The sequence below is a fragment of the Arvicola amphibius genome, chromosome 1 (genome assembly GCF_903992535.2).
Source record: "Arvicola amphibius chromosome 1, mArvAmp1.2, whole genome shotgun sequence".
Classification (NCBI taxonomy): domain Eukaryota; kingdom Metazoa; phylum Chordata; class Mammalia; order Rodentia; family Cricetidae; genus Arvicola; species Arvicola amphibius.
Genome location: NC_052047.1, coordinates 144,938,122 through 144,958,298, shown reverse-complemented (window position 1 = coordinate 144,958,298; position 20,177 = coordinate 144,938,122). Strand labels below are relative to the sequence as shown.

The 20,177-nt window shown below is 50.2% G+C and overlaps 1 protein-coding gene across 2 annotated transcripts in view; it reads right to left on the bottom strand.

Annotated features, from left to right (window-relative positions):
- Kcnq1 (potassium voltage-gated channel subfamily Q member 1) overlaps positions 1–20,177 on the bottom strand; it is a 321,067-nt gene that overhangs the window by 243,603 nt on the left and 57,287 nt on the right. For both annotated transcript variants that reach the window (XM_038335391.1, XM_038335401.1), the window contains exon 3: positions 23–149. In XM_038335391.1, coding sequence (XP_038191319.1) covers positions 23–149 — 127 coding nt within the window. The remainder of the gene's footprint in view (positions 1–22; positions 150–20,177) is intronic.

Sequence of the window (20,177 nt, the reverse complement as noted above, 5' to 3'; positions counted from 1 at the left end):
CTGTAGGATAGGCAGGACTCACCAATGATGGAAATGGGCTTCCGGGCAAAGCGCAGCCTGCCCCAGATGCCCACGTACTTGCTGCGGCAGCCAGCAGACCAGAGGCGGACCACATACTCTGTCCCAAAGAACACCACAAGGACGATCTCCTGAGGAAGACAGTAGTAAGCTTGTCAGAGGCTACAACCACTCAGGTTGGACCACCTACACCAGAGTACCATGCCAAGAGCCTCTGCTGAAGGATACCCAAGACTAGCAGGCTCGGTATCCATCTGTAGTAACAGGTGGTATCTATGAGAGGCCTCTGCTTGGAAAGGCAAACACACAGAGTCCAGGAACCCCAGAGGTGGACACTGGTCAGCTACCTCTGTCTAAGGAAGACTCCACACCAGAGTTGGGGCATAATGACTGAGTGTCACAACACAGTGCTGACATCCATGTTGTCCAGCTTCATTAGATCCACAGAGCTCAAGCCCTGCACCTGAAGGTGAGGGTTCAAGTATATGTGTTTTGGGGGTACTGTCCCCCTTTCACCTCATAGCTCTGCCTCATGCTAGAGACACCATATCCACCATCTGTTGCCTTGACTGAGGTCTGGGTGCAAGAACCCTCCCAACCCATCCAGAGATAGTAGGATGAATAAAACAAAGAACACGGGCAGCTTCAGCTGTAAAACAGCTCCCCTTCGCCATGTCACATAGACCAGGCCTCTCCAAGTATATCCACATGGGCTCCAAAGGCAGAAGGCTCTGAAAGGGAGGGGTTTACAAGCTAGTGGAACTCAGGCTATAACCCAGGTTACGGGGTGGAAGGACAGATGGACAGAAAGCTGAATGGGTAGATGAGGAGATGGGTGAGTGCAGAGACAGACAGATACATGAGTGGATGGATGGATGGATGGATGGATGGATGGATGGATGGATGGATGGATGGGTGAATGGAGGAGTGGATGGATCAGTGCATAGGGGTGGGTGGATGGGTGGAGGAATAAGAGGGTAGACGGATGGTTGGTTGAATAGGTGAACAGAAAGGCAGACCGACAGCAGACAAATGCAGGTCAGTGGTGTGAGAACCAAGTTCAAAAACAAAGGGGAGCCATTAGCTCTCTCAGTTAAGTCAACAGCTAGACGGAGGTTTCCTGTCACTTGACGCAGCCTCTGACTATGATTTAGAATCCACCTAGCAGCAGTCTTGAGGTCTGTTCAGTCTGTCACAGCACTGGGTGGGAGCTACTGGGCTGCTTCCTGTTCGCATAGCCTTGACACAAACTGATGGAATAGTCCCTGTAGGCCTGACTGTCACCATGAGAGAGGTCAAGGTGAGGCTCATAGAGCCTTGCTTTTGATTGGCACATAGCCTCTGCTTCTCCATCCTTCACTATCTGCCTCTTCAATGAAACACCCAAAGGCCTGCCACATGCATAGTACTGGAGGGTGAGGCAGTGACTGGCTTGCCATGGGACAGTGGTGGCAGGAGGTCTGGTCTGGGTTCCTTCCCAGCTCCTGCCACAGGGCCATTCTCATAGGGACTCACTGTCCTGAGTGAGAATACCCTTCCTTATTGCTCCATCCCTGGGTAGCTCAGGTCTGGCCCTTATCCCTGCTATGGCATGGATGTGAGTAGCCCATTGCAAATGGGTGATTGGAGGATTTGATGCAAATATGCATTTCATGTGAATTACAGCCTGCTTTGGCCCTCAAGGTCTTGACCCTGTTCCAAACCTGTGCCCCAGCTCCCAGTCAGCCTTCAACTGGTAAGAGGCCCTTGGGGAAGGCCTGGGGTGAGGAGGTGAAACCACTCCCACATATGTTAGGGAACTGTGCAAAGCCACAAACCCGCGAAGCCACAAAGCATTGTGCTGTTCAGGCCTGCTTCCAGCTGGCTCCCTGCCTGCCTCCCTCAGGAGCCTGGCCCTGGAGGGGACTTCCTCCTTGATGGGTAGCACTGACTGGCCCTGCCCCCACCAGTCCCCTGCTAGAGAATCCGTCATGAGTGGGGGCTGAATACTGCCTACCATACACAAATGCTCTTAATTAAGACAAAATAGTATACCACCTGGCTTGTGTTTCAGGCAAGAGCCAGACTTGATGGTAGGCATGATCTTGGGAGAGAGTCACACCTCCTTCCTTGTGAGAAGAGCATTTGACCCATGAAGTGGATTCATTGAGGAAGAGGGTCTGTGTGGTGGCTAAGGGTGGGAGAGCAAGAGGGTGTTGGCAATGATGGGCCCTCTCTGACTGAGCATACCAGGGAGGAGCCACAGTCTCCTTCACTCCAGGCAGTGCTCACTACTAGCCTGTGGAATGAATGCAGGAAGAATGAATGGATGAACAAATCTGTGAAGAGCTGGGTTGTAGGATGTTGATTTATCTTTGTTTCTTGAGAGCCTAGGCCTGTAGAATTGCTGCCCAAAGGACTATGTGTGTCTTTTGACCAATATGAAAAGCCTGCTCCCAGTCCCCACCACAGAATGTGACTTCCTGGGAACAGCATGCCTGACCATGCACAGCCCCAGTAGGCAGTTACAGAGCTAGCCCAGACGGCAGGCCTCTGTCCCAACTTCATGGGCCATCCATCACCCAGCTGGCTGGTAATCTAGTGGGGTTTTCTCATTTAGATGTTTGTCATTACTTAAATACCTTCTTAGCAATGGCTTCTGTTGACTACAGGTGCCCCCTGACCTAATACTTGGAGGAAAAATCCATTTTGGGATTGGCCATGTGAAACGACAGGACCTCTTACATAAATCTCCAAATCCTATTCAACATGTGGACACAGTGTGAAGTCTGGCTTCAGAGAGACTGGGCCCCATCATCCCCTGAAAATATCTGGCTAGTTATATCCAGAGCAGGCAGGGCTGAGTTAATTAGAAGGGCTCAGTGGCTGGTAGGGAAGGGGCCGAGGAAAACAGCCCTGTCCGGGGTGGGATACAACCATATTCAGTGTTTGCAGAGATAAAATGATCTCCATCACCATTAGCTTCGCATGTATCCTGGAGCTAGGAGGGGTGGCCCTCAGACGACAGGCCACACTGGGAGTCCAGCAAGGGGCTGGCATTTGGCAGGAGTGTGAGTCTCCAGCAGACGCACTGTGGGCCGGTTCTGTAGTGGCGGTTCACTTGTGTTTTAATAAATACAGCCTGCCTGAAGATCAGGGAGTAGAACAGCCCCACTGGCCAGCCTTACAGACCAGGCAGTGGTAACATGCACCTTCAATCCCAGTGGCCATACCAGTTGCCATAGAAACCGAGCGGCACATGCCTATAATCCCAGCGGTGCACGCCTTTAATCTCAGCCCCAGAGAGGATTATAAAACGGGAGGAGACAGTTCTCAGACAGAGTCTCATTCTGAGATTTCTGGAGGCAGGATTGCCATTTTTGGACTGAGGTCAAGGTAAGAGCCAGTAGCTGGCTATTTTGCTTTACTGACCTTCAGGCTGAACCCCAATATCTGTCTGAGTTTTTATTAATCATACTTCACAGTTTGACTCAGGCAACAACACCCTAGTCCACAGGAGGGTTAGGGGGAGGCTAGCTTAGCCTCCTTAGAATAGACCCCAGGGTTGATGCCAACTGTTCTCCCAGCATGGTCACCCCCCTGCCATGGGAGTCAGGCCCAAGGCTCGCTGGTCCTGTATAAGTAATCGAAGTACAGTCCCAGTGTTGAATGAGAGGCCTCAAATGTCTCTACAGAACACAGAAAACCTGCTAGTCCTCCATGCCCATTCCCACTCTCCACCTGATGCCAAAGGCTATGGGCGACTACCCAAAGGATCTCATGGCCTAGTGCACCCCAAGGTCCTTCCTAGATTCCAGGCACATCACATCTTCTGAGTTCTCTCCAGAGGCTTGATATGTGGGGTGTACTCTCTTACCCAGTCTTCCAACCACCTGCCCTGCTTAGGCCATTCTAGCACCCCTGAGCCTTGGAAGAGGCAACTAAGAAGCCAGTATGCTCCCCACCAAAAAAAAGCACCAACCCAAGGCACTCAGCATTGTCCAACCCCCTAAAGGGCCTCCCAGAGGAATCCACATACTGCCAGAACCAAGGACTCAAAGCCCGGGAACATTGATGGAGTGTGGCCCTGAGCTCTGTCCCAAAGATATAAAAGAAAGGGCTGTCCTTGAGCCAACTAGCTTGGTCTGAGACAAAAGGCAAGAGAACACAGTGGCCCCTCCCACCCTGACCACTGTTCCTTGGACTAGAGCTGGACTGGCTTCATGGCTGAGGCTCCTGTGTCAGGGACAAGCAGCAAGCACGGAGCCTGCAGCTTTTCCTGGATTCACCAAGGCAGGCCCACTGTGCCTCTACACATAGGGAAGAAAGTTCATGAGAGCAGGAGGAACAGACAGACTCAGGCCACGGCAGAGATCTCATGGGCAGGACGAAGCATAGGTCTCAGGGAGCAGACTCTGGCGAGTGAGGCTGGTTGCCTCTCAGAGGAATTATTGCTGACACCTGAGCAGGACTGAGAATACGTGCGCATAGATGAGGTCTGGGAAGTGTCTGAGAGTGGGGATAGTTTATACACGTCAGGGCCTTGTGGGATCAGAGACCCAGAAACCAAGGTGTAACAAAAATGACCTAGGATAGAGAGTAGCCTAGAAAGCTAAGAGTCAGTTGCCTGGTCTGCGACAGGAAGCGTCCAGAGTAAGAACAGAAGATGAGCCCAGGCCATGTATGGGTCCCAGCACCCCTATCCTGGTGGCCATCTGTTCATGGCAGGAGAACTAAAGGTTATATGTGTGAGTCAGGTGTGAAGAGCCCTGAGGAGATATAGGAACTCCGACTAACATACTGGCCCTGTCTCCTCTAGAAGTTAGAGAAGGATGTCAGGGCCAGAGCCTTATCGTTGGCTCCCTGTGCAGAGCTCTGTCAAAGAAATGAGAGGGGGTGGCCTAGTGGTGTACGAATGCCAGTGCCAGCAAAAGAGGTTTGGACAGGCTCTGAAATCAGCAGTCCCTAGAGTGTGCCCCTGGCAGCACCCTGCTCCTTTGCCCATGCATGGGTTCCAATCCACACGATATGCCATCTGCCACGACCAGGAAGCAGGCCCTCGCCGTAGTCTGCTTATTTCCCATACAGTGAGTGTTAAAAGGTGTATCTCAAAGGAGTGATCCACATACATTAAAATTATTTTTAAAAACAAAGCTTCTAGAGCTGAGGCTCAGTTGACAGTGTGCTTGCCTAGCTTGCCTGAGGCCCCAGGTTCCATCCCCAGCACTGTGTAAAGCAGATGTGGTACTGTACACCTGGACTCCTAGCTCTAGGGGCAGAGAGGCAGGAAGATCAGAAGTTCAGGGTCATTTCTGGTTATGTTCAAATTTGAAACCAGCCTAGTTAAATGAGACCCTGTCTTAAAACAAAGAAACAAAACAAACAGAAAACTACAAAAAGATAAGACAGAGGACCCAAATAAGCAGATATTTGGGGAAAACATACAAATGAAAAAAGACATCCACAGCCTATGTCACTAACTGTGGGAACATAAATACAAACGGACATTGCTGTGTCCCTCCAGCCTATCAGGATGGCTATTAGCAAAACACGGGCAAGGACAACAGTGGAAGAGGAGGTGGAGAGGCGGGGCTATCACACATGGCTGCCTGAGGGAGACACAAGACCCAACGTACAGGAGGCATGGTTCATTGGTTCCCCAAGTCATGAAGCATGGAGTTACCACCCACTCAATTCTGCTCTAAACAAGGCTCTATCTTAAAAAGAGAAACATAAAAGGAGTAGTAGCTCAGGAAAAAAACCCACAAGTGCTGAGCTGGGGAGGCAGAGCATAGTTGGTAGAGCGCTTGCCCAGCATGTATGAAGCCCTGGGTTCAATCCCCAGCATCACAAAGAAATGCATCAATAAGAAAAAATAAAGAGCTGTCATAGAGCTCAGCGATTCTACTTTGGGGGCTACGCTCAAAAGATGGACAGAACTTTGAGGAGCTCTCTGTCCGCTGTGTTTACTCTGGCAAGGCACACAGTGGCCAAAGGCAGTGTCCACCAAGAGGCTGAATAAAACAGGCTCCAGACACAGCAGGGCGCATAATAGTCCTCCAGATGGAAGTGCGCTCCAACACAAGGCACGGACCTTCTGCTGAGACACAATCCTGAAAGATCCTACTCCCGGTACAACTGTAGGTCCTTGAGTTGCCGAAGCCATGGGGAGGGACACAAAGCAGGATGAGGTGGCAGGACCTGAGGAGTCAGTGTTTAAACAAGACCAGAGTCCAGCTGTGAAGATGAAAAGCTCTCGAGGTAGACCGTGGGGATGGCTGCACTACGCTGTGAATGAGCTTCGTGCCACTAAGCTGGACAGTCGAACATGGCCCAGATGAGAGAGCTTATGGCATGCGTATTTTAGGAAGGGAGCGGTGGCAAGATGGCTCAGGAAATAACGACGCTTGCTGCCATCGAGCCTGTTAACTCAAGTTTGATTGCCAGACCCACATGATGGAAGAGCAAAAGTGATTTCTGCAAGTTATCTGACCACCACATGCAATCTTAGATACACACATGCACACATGTACATGCAAAATAAGGAAATAGATGCAATAAAACAAGAGACAGGATGAGAAGAGGGCATGGCGTCAGGAGGTTCACAGGCTCTACTGCCTGCAAAGTAACAAATGGACCCTTGCATGGCTTCCATTGTGAAGATAAGGGAGACAGCGGTGGAGCAAAGGCAGGGAGCAACCAAGGACTTAGGTCCTTTCTAATCTCATTTTGCTACTGCAGTGATGGAACAGATTGATGCATGGGCTCCGTAGCACTCTTGGGTTCTGTATGCTGCCAGGGACACCCACGCACAGACACACTGCCTCTGAAAACCTCACCGTGGGAATGAGGTTTTCTCATTTGACAGATGGACACTATTCCCCAAAACTAGACCCATGTGAGCTGCAAGAGATGCAGAAGACAAAAGCTCGGCACGACAGAATTTCTGACAGGCCTGAAAACACATGTCACACATGAACACTCCCTACACATGGGCATCAGGTGCTTGAGGGCAACCATAGCAAAGCAGCGACCTGCCCACACAGGAGCCTACAGGGTTGAGGTTAAAGTAAAGGAGATGCTTTACCAGGGTGAAACTGGAACAGGGGAAAGGCCAGCACAAGGTCCACAGCCTCCTGGCTCATCACTGAAGGTTGCAGGTGACTTATCCATTGCTTCATTTTATTAGCTGGTAAATCCCATTTCTGGGAGGGTGGGGGTCCAGCTTACCACAGTCACTCACCTATGGGCCACAGCAAAGCCAGGACATGGCAGACTGGCTCAGCCCAGCTACCTTGAACCCTCAGATAACTCTCTTTTTGCTTAACCATCAAGGGAGCTCAAAGATGCTTATCATGAGTATTCGGAGTCTCTGATGTTACTGTTTTATTATCTTTTTAATGAAAGAATAAATTGAAAGCCCACTGGAAGATTAAATACTGCTAATGAAGGGTTGGCTGGCATGGGTAGGGGCCCTGCAAGGGGGCCGGCAAAGTCAGGTCATGGGGCCAAAGGCCCAGCCGGTCTCCCTGAGGCCCTCCAGACCCTGGACAGGGCAGAGAGTATTAGGTACCTCTAGGCCCCACTTAGGCCACCAACGGGGATAGGGGTGATGTGGGAAGCTATGGCTAGGGTTCTACCATCCTCTCATAGCTAGGAAACCTGTAAAGTGGCTGTTTCCTGAGCCAGGGGGCTTCTTGTGGGAGGACAGCACAAAGTCAGCCAGCAGACTTTGGGGCCAGCTGTTCTGACTCTACATGGGCCCCAATAAGCCATAGAGAGGGCCAGCCTTGCATTCTCGGGAGGGGCAGCTGGCCGGAGGCTTGGTGCCGGCATGCAAGCTGCTCAAAGCGCCCTTTGTTCAGGTCCTGCCTGTGGCCAGCTGCTCCCAGCCGCCGGCCTGTGCTGAGAGCCCAAGGGCCCCCCAGTGACATGTGCTGGGCACAGCTGGAGCCCTCAGGCCATGCTCACTGCCCACCCTGAGGAGCGTCAGTCCCCACAGGCCACCAGCTAGTCCCAGGTGACACAAAGCCTTCAGGGACTCTAGGGGGACATCAGGGTCCCACTGGCTATAGACAGAACGAAGACCCTGTGGAGAAGTAGCCCTTTTTACGAGAGCCCACTTCTTTCCAAATATCCCAAGAGTCATGAGTACCTCAGTGGCCACAGCTGAGTTCCCTTGCTCACTGTGTGGTGGACTCTGATTGGTAAGCAGCTTTGCCAAACCCCTCTGAACTGCAGCTCATGACTTTGGTTGGCTTACCTGAGCCCCTGGCTACCTAAGGTGGCCTGGAATGGTTCAGCTTGCTTAGACAGTAGGGGATGTAGGTCCTTTTGCACCACGGGACCACTCCCAACAATGACAATAAGCTAGTGGGGCCCTGGGGCACAGCACAACACAGCCAGGAAGCAGGCATTTCCTTAGGCCTGCCACCATGAAAACTAGTAAGCTGTCAGAGAGCTGGAGGCAGAAGACCTGGTCCTGTGAGTTGGCCACAGAATCCCACACAGGCCTTCTGTAGTAGCCAGCTCCCAATGGCACCAGCCACAGATCAGCAGCTGCTCTGTCCACTCCCATTAGGGGAGACCTGATTTGGGGGGAACTCTAGGAGACACAGAACTACTTTCCCCTGAGAACCAGCCCCAACTGCCAGCTGTCTGAGCAGCCGTTCTCCACACTGGGCAGAAGAGGCTATGAGGCTTGCTCGGTCACCATGGGGATGGGCGTTCCCATCTACCCGTTAGCCAGGCCCTGAGAGGGTACGACAGCTGTTATCTGGCCCTCCCATCGTGGACCCCACTTCAGCAGGCGGCACAAGGCACAGGGTCCACTGCTATCTGGGGAAGCTTGTGTGGGACCAAACCGCAGGGGGTGCCTTGAAGACTGGTTGTTTCTCCTGAATCACGTTCTACGTCAACCCTTCCCCTCTGCGAACCCCTCAAGGGGTGTGGAGGTCCCCATCTCCCTTCTTTCTGGTCTAGCACCCACCTTCTGGTTGAGGCTCCGCCATCGAGGACACCCGTATCATAGTCAACCCTCCCTCTATTATGTTCCAGGTATAGTGGCCAACCCAGCAGGACCTTGAAATTTCAGTTTGAACAGTAACAGACTGTCTCCACAAACTTCCTAACAAGTCCCTCTGGGATAGCCAATGCTCTTAGGAAGCAATAAAAATGCAATCTGTTTGCCCAGGAAGTACCTCTTGAGCACACTGTCCCAGCAGGCCAGGGCTCAGGAACTTCTGCTCCAGCCAGATCCTGCAAGCCCTACTAATAACCTGCGGAGACTAGGTCCAAACAGGAGGCAGGTGGGGCAGAGTAGGGATAAGGCCAAGGGCCCCAACAGTGGGCTAGCCCATGCTTGTGCCCATTATCATCAGGGAAAATCCTCCTTGGATTGGAGGCTTTCAGGCCTCAACCTTGGAATAAAGGCTGCCCACCCACGGTGGGGAGGAGAGCCGGCCCTGTGGTCATTTTAATTTTACGTGTGCTGCCGGTGCGGTGCTGTGCTGACTAGAGTTACATGCGGTTCAGGTGGTTTAATGGGCTGCTTCCAGTCCTGGGACCCAGCTTGCTACAGGCCAGCAAAGTGGGGGTGTTCATGCCCCGCCCACTCCCTTCCTCCCTGCTTGGGTGTTCTAGAGGTCAGGAGGCGAACATGGGGGTTCAATGGCCTCCTGACGCCTGGTGGGGGGCAGGGTAGATGGCGCCAGGATATGCACACAAACCAGCCCAGGAAATCCCTGCCCAGAACTGCCTCATCAGCAGATTCAAACCAAGCAAATTCATGCCATCCCCCAGACGCCTCCAGGGTACTTGTGAGCCAGTCTCTCCCCCACCCCCACCCCCACCCCCACCTCCACAGTAGAGAGGAGGCAGCCTGGGTGCTCTGGAAGTGTGTGTCTGCATGGGACAGGAGGCAATGATTTTTCTTTAATGAATTTCAAACTATGTGGGGTTGCAAACACCAGCAATGGAGGAAGGTGATGACAGGCAGACGTGAAAATGAAGTATCTGCCATGACGGGGAAAGGGGGCAGTCTGAGCCTTGCTGGGGGCAGGATGAACAGTGTCTTTGCATCAAGGGAGGTCAGCTCCGCATAGCTGTCCACAGCTGCCCTGTCTTCCCTCACTGAGCCGAGTTTCTCTGGCTATTTAGGAGAGCGCCCCTCTATCCCTGCTGATACAATGTTTCCCCTTTCAACATTTTAACCATTTGTTTCTATGTTCCTAGTTTTATTCATTCCTTTTTTCTTTCTTTCCTTCCTTTCTTCCTTTTTCTGTGGGTTTTTTGGGTTTGGGTTCTTTTTTTGTTGTTGTTGTCGTCGTTGTTGTTGTTGTTGCTGCTGCTGCTGTTGAAAAAGGGTCTCATGGAGCCTGGGCTGGCCTCAAACTCTATGTAGCCAAGGATAACTGTGATTTTCCTGTACTCCTCTCCTACCTTCATGTCCCCAGTGCTAGGATCACAGGTGTGCAGCACCATGCCCAGTTTATACAGACTGGAGATTGAGCCCAAGGCTTCGTGCATGCTGGGCAAGTGCTCTTTCAAGTCTCCGGCCCTTGCAGTGAGTTTGGGTTAGAGAACGCGAACAATTATCTCAGTAGTGTAAGGTGTGTTCTTTTAATACGAGCCCAACATGTGATTGGCTTCAGAAATCTTCCACGGATGCAAAGAAGCAGAGACTACCCATTATTGAACTCCAAACCTCACAGAGACAGCTTGAAAACCTGGTCCCCACATTCCTTGCCACTCTGGCCCCCAGAATCTGGGCTTTAAGATCGAGAGCAAAGTAAAGGCTGGTATTTTCTCCTGCATATCCCGTCTCTTGGCTCCTGTCTCCTGGAATGTTCACTTCTGCTTTTTTTTTTTTCCACTGCAGATCAAACCCAGACCCCTGCACACACTAGGCAAGTGCTCTGCCACTGCTCTTTGGACTCCCCCTCCCCCCACCCCGGTTCTGGAATGTTCATTTCTAAAGTGGAGCCATGAGGAAGCCTCCACACAGCAGGGTAACAAACACCCTTGGAGGTAGATTTCCCCACAGGGCCGCCCCTGTGCTAAGCAGAGAGGTGCTAGCCCCAGAGCTGGGGAGCCGTGCTCTGGGGGCTGTCTGAGGTGCTGGATTTGTGGGGTTTGGGGGGGGGTTGCCTGGCTAGAGATAACAACAACAGTTATTTTAGATTCCTGTTAGATTCTGAACTACTTACTTGCCTGTGTTCTCTGATCTTGTATCCACTCTAAGCCTACTCTGAAAGAATTGCCTTACGATACCTGTGACAGTTAGGGTTAATTTTCAGCCTTACCAAATCTAGAATCACCATGGACGCTGTCCTCTGCACATGTCTGTGGGGCTTCTCTTGATTATGTTCCTTGATGTGGAGAGAACTAGGTAGTCTGGGCGAGGAAAGTGCACAGTAGCACGTAGATACTCATTGCTCTCCTCTTCTGACTGCAGACTTAGTGTGAGCAGATGTTTCAAGGTCTGGCTGCCTTGACTTCCCCACCCCAATGAACTGTAACCTGGACCTGTGGGGCAAGATAAACCCTTTCTCCACTAAGTTCCTTTGTCAGGATATTTTATCATAACAACAAGAAAAAAATAGTCTCCCCAGTCACCACAGCAATCCCTCTTTTCCACATTCCACATAATACATCTCAAGCATTCTACTGTGTGATGTCTTCTTATTTATAATTAGGCCTCACCCACACTAGCCCAGGCTTCAGTGTTGAAAACCTGCTGCCTGCCTCCTTCTGTTTTATGTGTAGTTTCTTTGCATATTTTTGGCTATCTCTCTTTTTTTTAACTGTCTAGTGTGTTTGCTTTACTAAATGTATTGGATATATCTGTTTAAAAATGCAAAAACATCAGACCGGGGCTACATAGTCACCAGTAATGTCACTTCCTCAGCACAGAGCCTGGAGCTACAGCCCCAGCACAAGATTAATTCATTATGAACAAATAAAACCCCATCTGACAGCCCGCTGCCTCTCAGAGCTTTTGGAAGATGAATTTAGGACATTAACATTTAGTATAAAATTGAATGTATCTGATTTGATTCTTTCCATCCTCATGTGTGCTATGATTTCTTGCCTCTCCCCGCTTTCCGGGCAGCTGCTGAGTTGGTCAGCACCGCCCTTCCTGCTTATCTCGTGGACCAGGACATTTTACTGTCCTCTTTCATTCTACCAGACCCTTAAAGACAGAACTAAAATCAGCTCTTATCTAGCAACACTTCCCACAGCACCGCTTTTGTGAGACTTTTCCCTAGTGAGCCAGTGATTTGTGTATGGCTCTGTTTCTTCTGACCTCTGGTCAAGGGCTCTGTGGAGCCAAGTCCTTAGAGCCAGGCAGTGGGTGTTTAAGGCTCTGTGGGCCACATGGCCTCCTTCCTGAAGTGGAAGGGACAAGAGTACATCCACAAGAATTCATGCTATGTGCTCATAAAACTTGATTTGTATAGACATACAGACTGTGGACCAAGTTCACAGACTTCCTGGTTCCTCATCCTCTGGTGGGAGAGCGTTATCAGGTAAATGGTATCAACACAAATTCCTGTCAACATCCCCATGTCCAGGACTTCAGGGTGTTACCATATTTGGAAGCAGGGTCTTTGCAGATGTAATTTAAGATGAGGCAACAAAGGCATGGGATGTGTTCTTCATCCAACATGACAAGGGTACTTTAAGACCCAGAAACAATGGTAGGGAGAAAGCCAAGTAGGTGTGAGGGTAGAGGTTGCTACAATGTTTCTATAAGGCACAGAACACCAAGGATTGCCAGCTTCCAGAGAATAGACTGAGAATGGGTTCTTCTCAAGGCTAGAAGGAACCTACCAGCTAATTCCTTATCTTTGATTTACAGCCCAGAAAGAATAACCCCTGAGCAGCTACAAGCTGTCACCCAGATCAATCCAGGAGTTGGACCAGGACCCCGAGAGATATCTACTCCTCTATCAGGCCAGAAGAGCTCCCAGCAGACTGTCTTTCTCCTTGTGGGCATATGGAACCACTGCTTCCTCACACCACCAAGCAATGTGGGCTTTGAAGAATTAACCCAAGTCAAGGGAGGCAGCAACAAGGCCTCAGAGGTGTGCTGGCCTCTGTCTAGACAGCGGATGAACCCTAAACCCCTGAGAACACAGAGGGGCCTCTGCACATAGGAGCAGCCCCAGTAGCCCACCTTGAAATTTGCTTCTGTGGGGGCAGGGGCCTAAGATTACCCATACTTGGAACTCCTAGACAGTTTTGCAATCATTTAAAGCAGGCCTCAACCTTTGCCAAGAAAGTCATACCCATCTATTGCCCAGTTATATGAGGTTTTACTTAGACTCTCAACCCCACTACCAGTAGCTGTCAACCCCAGGGAGAAACCTCCCAAGATGGGTCTCTTGCTGGGACTGGGGTGTATTTTCATATGCAGGGAGCCCATACTTCTAAAGCCACTCCAATCAAGAATTTCCCCAGGACTAGAGTTTAGTGAAGCTGAGACCCTCAGGGTGAGCACCCTTCACCACAGCTGTAGACCTGGGCAAGCCTGCTGACCCACTACCTGGTCTCCGACTCCGTCTATGGAGGCCTAGGGGCTACACCTAGCCAGACAGTTCTGAGACCTGTGGGGCAGGAGGACAAGTGGGTCACCTAATCACAGGCTGTACTATGCCTGTGTGAGCCTGCACTGGGGGCATAGTGCTTGGAGTTGGCCTATTCATTGTTCCACGACTCACTCACTGTGCGAATCTAGACATCTTAATGAGGGGAGACTTTAAACAGGATTTTTTTTTTCTTCCTGTCAGGAATGCTTTAAGGGACTAAGGAAATTGTGCATGGATTTGCTGTTTTAGGAGGCGGTAAGTCAACAACTTCAGAGGGAGCCCTGCTACTTCGGAGCTCGTGTCTGCACAGTTTGTGGGAGATGCACACGTGACCTGACATGGGTTTTGAGAGCTCATCTCCTCTTCTCCTTGAGTTTCACTCCCTGGGGAAAGAGGCTGTTTCCTGGAGATCCCAGCATATGGCTACTCTCTGCGCCTGCGTCCTGTGTTCTGTCAAGCAGGCTGGACAGGGTGCCCACAGACTCTGGATGGTCAGCAGCACAGAACAGAGATGGGAATGAAACAGCTCTGACGCCACAGTCAATCTGGAGTCCTCAGGACTCTGGAGTGAGCTTGCACACACACACACACACACACACACTTCATCCCAAAGTCTAAGTTTAGGAATGCCCAAAGTTGTGTGTGTTTTGTTTTATGAAGGTTTTGGGTTTTGTTTTTGTTTTTTGTTTTCGTTTCTTGTTTTGTTTTGTTTGAGACAGGGCTTCTCTGTATAGCCCTAGCTGTCCTGGTACTAGCTCTGTAAACCAGAACTGGCCTTGAACTCACAGAGATCCACCCGCTTCTGCCTCCTGAGTGCTGGGACTAAAGACGTACGTCACCCATTGCCCGGCTTTTGTGTGTTTTTTAAGATAGGATCTTATTATATAGCCCTGGCTACCCTCCCACTCAGTATACAGCCCAGGCTTGCTTGGAACCCATGCCAATCTTCTTGCCTCGGCCACCCAAGACCTATGTGCTACCACACCCAGCTCCAAGATGGTCTTGTCTTCAAATTCAGGTTTGAGGCTCCTGCTCCTTGGGGGGGAATGAATGCTTTGAAGAATGCAAATGGCCAAAATTTAGCCAAAGAGAAATTTGAAACTCATGTGTCCTATGTTTACTAATTTATCTCAAAAAAAAATTCTTGCTAGGGAAAGTGCAGATGAGATGAACTCATGGGTCTGTACAACCTAGAAAGGAGAACACAAGACATTTTATACAGCCTCAGACTGAAATGAAGGAGCATGGGTGTCTCCTGACTCAACCTCGGGTACCAAAGCAGAACACATGGCAGGAAAACTAGGCCTTTTCCTATGTGAACACAGATGTGCAGACCAAAACTCCAATGATCTAGTCCAACAGGATGCATGTTTAAAGGCACTGTAACGGAGATGGTTCTCTGGACAAAAGGAGGGTTGTTTTGTTCTTTGCAGTATAATGAGCACAAAACAAAGTTTAAGAGAGGAAAAGGCAAAGCCATCTCAACAGGAAAGGCATTGAGTACCACCCAACGGTAACTGATACCATCTCCTGGCCCAGGAAACTAGGAAGAAAAAGAACATGACCAAGTTGCCATCGCCCCCTCCCAGGCATCAGACCCCACACTATCTGACCCGAGGCTTGCAGACCATGTGGCCCCTCTCTGCTCACTGCTGAACTTCCAGTTCAAGGTCTCCAGCTCGTGCCATGAGACAAACCAAGAAATAAAAGGAATGTGAACCAAAAAGGAAAAGTACAGATAATTTTATCTGGGATAACCAGACCTCTCTATAGAGAACCCTAAAGAACCCACAGGAAGCAAATAGGACGAGTGAGTTGACACCCTTCTCCTAGTCATAAGTAAGGTCAGCAAAGCCACTGGAACAAGGTTAACATGGGAAATAGTCACTGTCCTTCTGTATCCTAGCAACAAACAACCCCCCCCAAAAAATGGGGAAAACAGCGTCCTGTCAGGAGCTTCAAAACCCTGAAGGACAATCTAACAGACTGTGTCCTGGAGACTGCATGGCACCATGACCGGCACGGAAGATACTTAAGCAGGTAGAGAGAGAAAGCGCAGTGTAGTTCAGACACACGAGAAACCCACATTTCTCTACTCCCCTGTGCAATACCAGTCAAAATGCCAGGAGGGCCGGGTTTGGTTCTTGGCTTTGGATTGCTGTTAAAAATTGACGACTAGATTCTCTGATTTTCCAGAGACTGTGAAGGCCCAGCAAAGCATCGTACTTTGAAAATGAACCAAATTGGAGGATTAACAAGACCTGATTTCAAGGCTCAGTGTAGAAGTCGCAGCAATCAAGGTTTTGCTGGCAGAACAGTTTACAAAGTCCAGAAATCGGACCCAGTGCACGGCCAACTGACTTTCATCAAAGGTGCCAAAGTAATTTCATGAAAAAAATAGTCACAGGGACATGAGGGTAACCACATGCAAAGGAGACTTGGTCCTGATCCGTACCTGTCACCATGCATAAGATTAAAATTGGAAGGAATTACAAATCTAAACAAGAAACATGAAACGATAAAGTTTCTACAGAAAACAGGAGAAAAGGCTTTGTAACCTCGCATTAGGCAAATATTTCTTAGACAGGACACACACACACAAAAAAACCGAACCCTTCAGGAAAACAGGGGAACACCCTGAAAATTAAAAACTGCTTTCTGAATGGTACTGCTAAGAAGAATCAAAGATGAGCCCAGGGGAGGAGGGGCCTGAGCAACACAGATCTCGTGAAAGACGCTATGTCACAAACACCGTCCTTCTCACTCAGCATGAAGGAGACATATAATTGTTTGAAAAATCACTGAAGACTTCCCTGCAGGAGATCCACACCATCAGATGCTAAGAAAATGTGAATTACTATTATGATTAGAGTGGTTAACATTTCAAAAGCAGACAATGCTTTTTTATTTATCTCCTTACTTTTAATGTGCACGAGTGTTTTGCCTGCATGTGAAAATGTACACAACAATCTTCCCTGCTGCCTGAGGAGGTCAGGAAAGAGCATCAGGTCCCTGTAACTGGAGTTAACAGATGTTTGTGAGCCACCAGTGGGTACTGGGAACAGAATCGGGGTCCTCTGCAAGAGCAGCCAGTGCTCTTAACCACTGAGCCATCTCTCCAGCCTTTACACAGACAATACTGTTGGTGAGGACCCACAGCTACCATGGTGGTGCCCAGGGTGGTGATAGCAAAGTCAGTGGCAGCCATCTTGCCAGAGGGCTTGGCAGCTTCTGAAGATGCTGATCCCCACACTCAGGGACTGGGGGTGGGGGAGTTACTGGAGAGCAACAGAGGCAAGAACAACGCCAGAGCATGTGTACAGTGCTTATGGCTGCTTTCATCATAATAACCAAACCCCAGAGACGGCTCAGATGTCCATCAGCCTGTGGACGGGTAAACAAGCTGCAGTACATTTTATCCTTTCCAAATGAAAGAATCAACCAGAGCACAGACCAGAAGCAGACAGGCCTCAAGTGAGCCCTGCAAAGTGATGGGAGCCAGACGTGGGGCTTTGTGCTGCAGAGTATCATTCTCAGGGGGACAGGATAGTTCCCAGGTGCAGGTGCAGGGATGGGCTGTGGTACAGGGCGTACAGAGCGTGTGAAGGAACTCAATTTGGCCTAGGAATTTGCCAGAACTCACTGAACCGGACGTCTCACATGGGAGAGAGTTTTGCGGCACACAAGTTAAGCCCAACAAAGCTAAACTAAGGCAAGAAAACAGAAACACACACGAGAGAAGCCTATGAGATGGGTGGGCCACTGGTGACGTTTAAAAAAGTTGTAATAGGAGCCAACAAGATGATTCGGCAGGGAAAGGTGTCTGCCACAAAAGCCTGGCACCCTGAATTTGATCCTTGAGTTCCCCGGAAAGGTGGAAGGAGAAAACCAACTCTACAGAGGTTTCCTCTGGCCTCTACATGTTTCTCAAGGCATATGTGTTCATATGCATGCACAGATAGGCATGCAGAATAATAATAAGTAAATAAAGTCTTTAAATTTTTACAAAGTTTAAATACTAAAAAGAAAGATTAAGGTTTTGGAGACTTAAAAAGGAAACATCCCACATTAGGTTGGCTGTAGGCGCTTACGCCACAGCTCCTGAGCACTGGGTCGGTTCTAGCCCCAGCACTGACCACCACCCCTCCTCTAACCTCCTCCCTCAGCCTCTGGGAGTCCAGCCCAGCTGTGATCCCCTCAGCATCTTTCGTGGGAGGGGACGAGCAAGTGACTCTTATGTCAGGTTCATCTTGTTGCTCTTAGAACTTGTCATGAACTCTCAAGGGCAGCTGGGGCTCTGTTATGCCCTGGGCCTGGCATCAAAGACATGGGTGCAGAAGACTGGAGAGGGTGAATATCATTGCGTATCTGTTTGTATCTTGGTTCCCAACTGAGCATGGTATCACTATCCACCCTGCCCAGCAGCCTTGGGGGCTGAGTTATAAACACAGAGTTCTGGGTCTTCAGCCACAGGAGAGGGGGCCAACCAGGTGACAGCAGAATGGACAACCCACAGCATGCAAGAACTACTACAGCCCATGTTATGGTTCCTCCGGTGCCAAGGTCACCCTGGGCCAGAAAGTCTGCCCTCCAGGGGGGACAGTGATGCTTATAGGACAAAGTCCAGAGCCAGCGCGGGTACAGGTTAAAGCTGACCTCGCTGTCAGCAGCTTGGGCCTTAGCCTGATACCTCTGTCCATTGGTATATTACATTTGCTTGACACCTGCTTTAACATTGCTGAAGGTGTCAGGAGCCATGGCTCCTAATGACTCACTTCTAGGGTCTGTCCCCTGTTCCTCCCAGGTGTGCCTACTGCCTTCCCTAATGTCTGTGAGCTCCCACACCTCCCAGTCATCATGCCTAAGTTTCTGCTTGGGAACACTAGGGTCCCCTTCCTACTACTCTGTGGAGGATACACTGGGTGTCAGGCTTCCGGCCCCACATGGCCACACATGTCAGCGTGCACATGGTCACATGGGTATATGGCACCACATGTAGTCGCTCACAGTTACTTCCCACAAGACATCCTGAGGCCTATCAGGCCCCCAGCAGCTGGAGTGCAGCAGGGCACTCCCCAGGTGCTGGGATAGAGGCCCACCCTCCTGGCAGCCACATGGAATGGTTACTGGAAGTATGCCAGGACTTCAGGCAGGTCCTTGGGACTGGTAGGTACTTTGCCTCCATCCTGTTTCCATGACCCCCGATGGTCATGTAGCATTTCAGTTCTTCAGATGGAAAATCAGGGCCCCAAATTGCTCTCAAAGGTAGGCAAAAGTGGAAGGGGTGACAGAAAAGCAGAACCAGCCCAACAAAGGATGCCCCCCAGGTGCCCAGTCCAGGTTCACCTAGCCTGGAGACAGCACCTTAGTATCCAAGCAGTCTACCTTCCCTGCAATCTGACACCACCGGCTCATGGTACCCAACGAGATGCTGGAGCCTAATAATGACCACTGTAATGTGGAAGACCCAGGGCTGTAAAGTGACCATGGCCACTGGAAGCAGTCCTTCGTTGGGAAAGGGACTCTGGCGCCTAGCCTGGAGACAGGGCTGAGACTAGGACACCTGGTTTTTTCTGGGCACCCAGTACCTGTCACCAAACATCCTTCAGAGTGCTGGTGTTTGAGACAGAGCAGTTCACAGGAGTCGGGGTGCAGGCAGGGAACAAAGCTCCTTTGTTCCCTCCAAATGTGCCCTTACTTTGCCCCAAGTTGAGAGTGGCACCTCCACATAAGCTGGGCCAGCACATTCACTCTCTCTCTGTGTACATGTGTGTACATGTATGTATAATCCAAGTCAATCAGCCTAGGTCCAGAGCCCAGTATTCCCATGTGTATGTACATGCACGAGTACATGTGCGTGCACACATGCATATGTGTGTATGCATGCACACACACGTACAACAAGCATGGTCAAAGAATGATGGAATAAGACTCACCTTCAAGGGGGTCATTGTATCCAATCTCCTCCTCTACATACCTACAAACACTGCTTAAGAAAAAATTTCCCCAAGGGATTGGCGAACTCTGAAGATGTCTTCCAGAGCCTGGCCATTGACAGGCGTGTAAATGTGTCCCCTTGGGGTACCCCAACTGCATCTACAACTCTAAAAAAGGGAATGCGAGCAGTTATGGAAACATTCTGGTTACATGGGAATTTTCTTTGTCTGACCTGTGATCTTCTGAGTAAGTACAAGAATGCAGTCAGTAACACGACAGGTTCATATGTGTGTGTGTCCCACCCCATCTCTTACTTCTTCAACATGGCCAAATCTGGTTCTTATTGAGAATGTAAACCTGTCGGGATCAGTGAAAGCCTTCTCTAGATCCCCTGAGTCAAGTCCAGGTGTGTGTCTGCATGACTCATGCAGACAGTAACCTTCAGGTCCACGGCACTGGCTCCCATGTGGAGAGGAGGGTGTTTACTTCGGTTCCTACCATACTTGGCCCCCTACACGATTTGGATTTGTGTAGCAACCCACAGCCACCAACTCTCATTCTCCTTCCTCTCTGATACCTGGAATCCTTGCAGCTCTGGTCACCCATGCCAGGCACACCTGCTAGGTATTGTCTCTTCTGATGGGAATACCA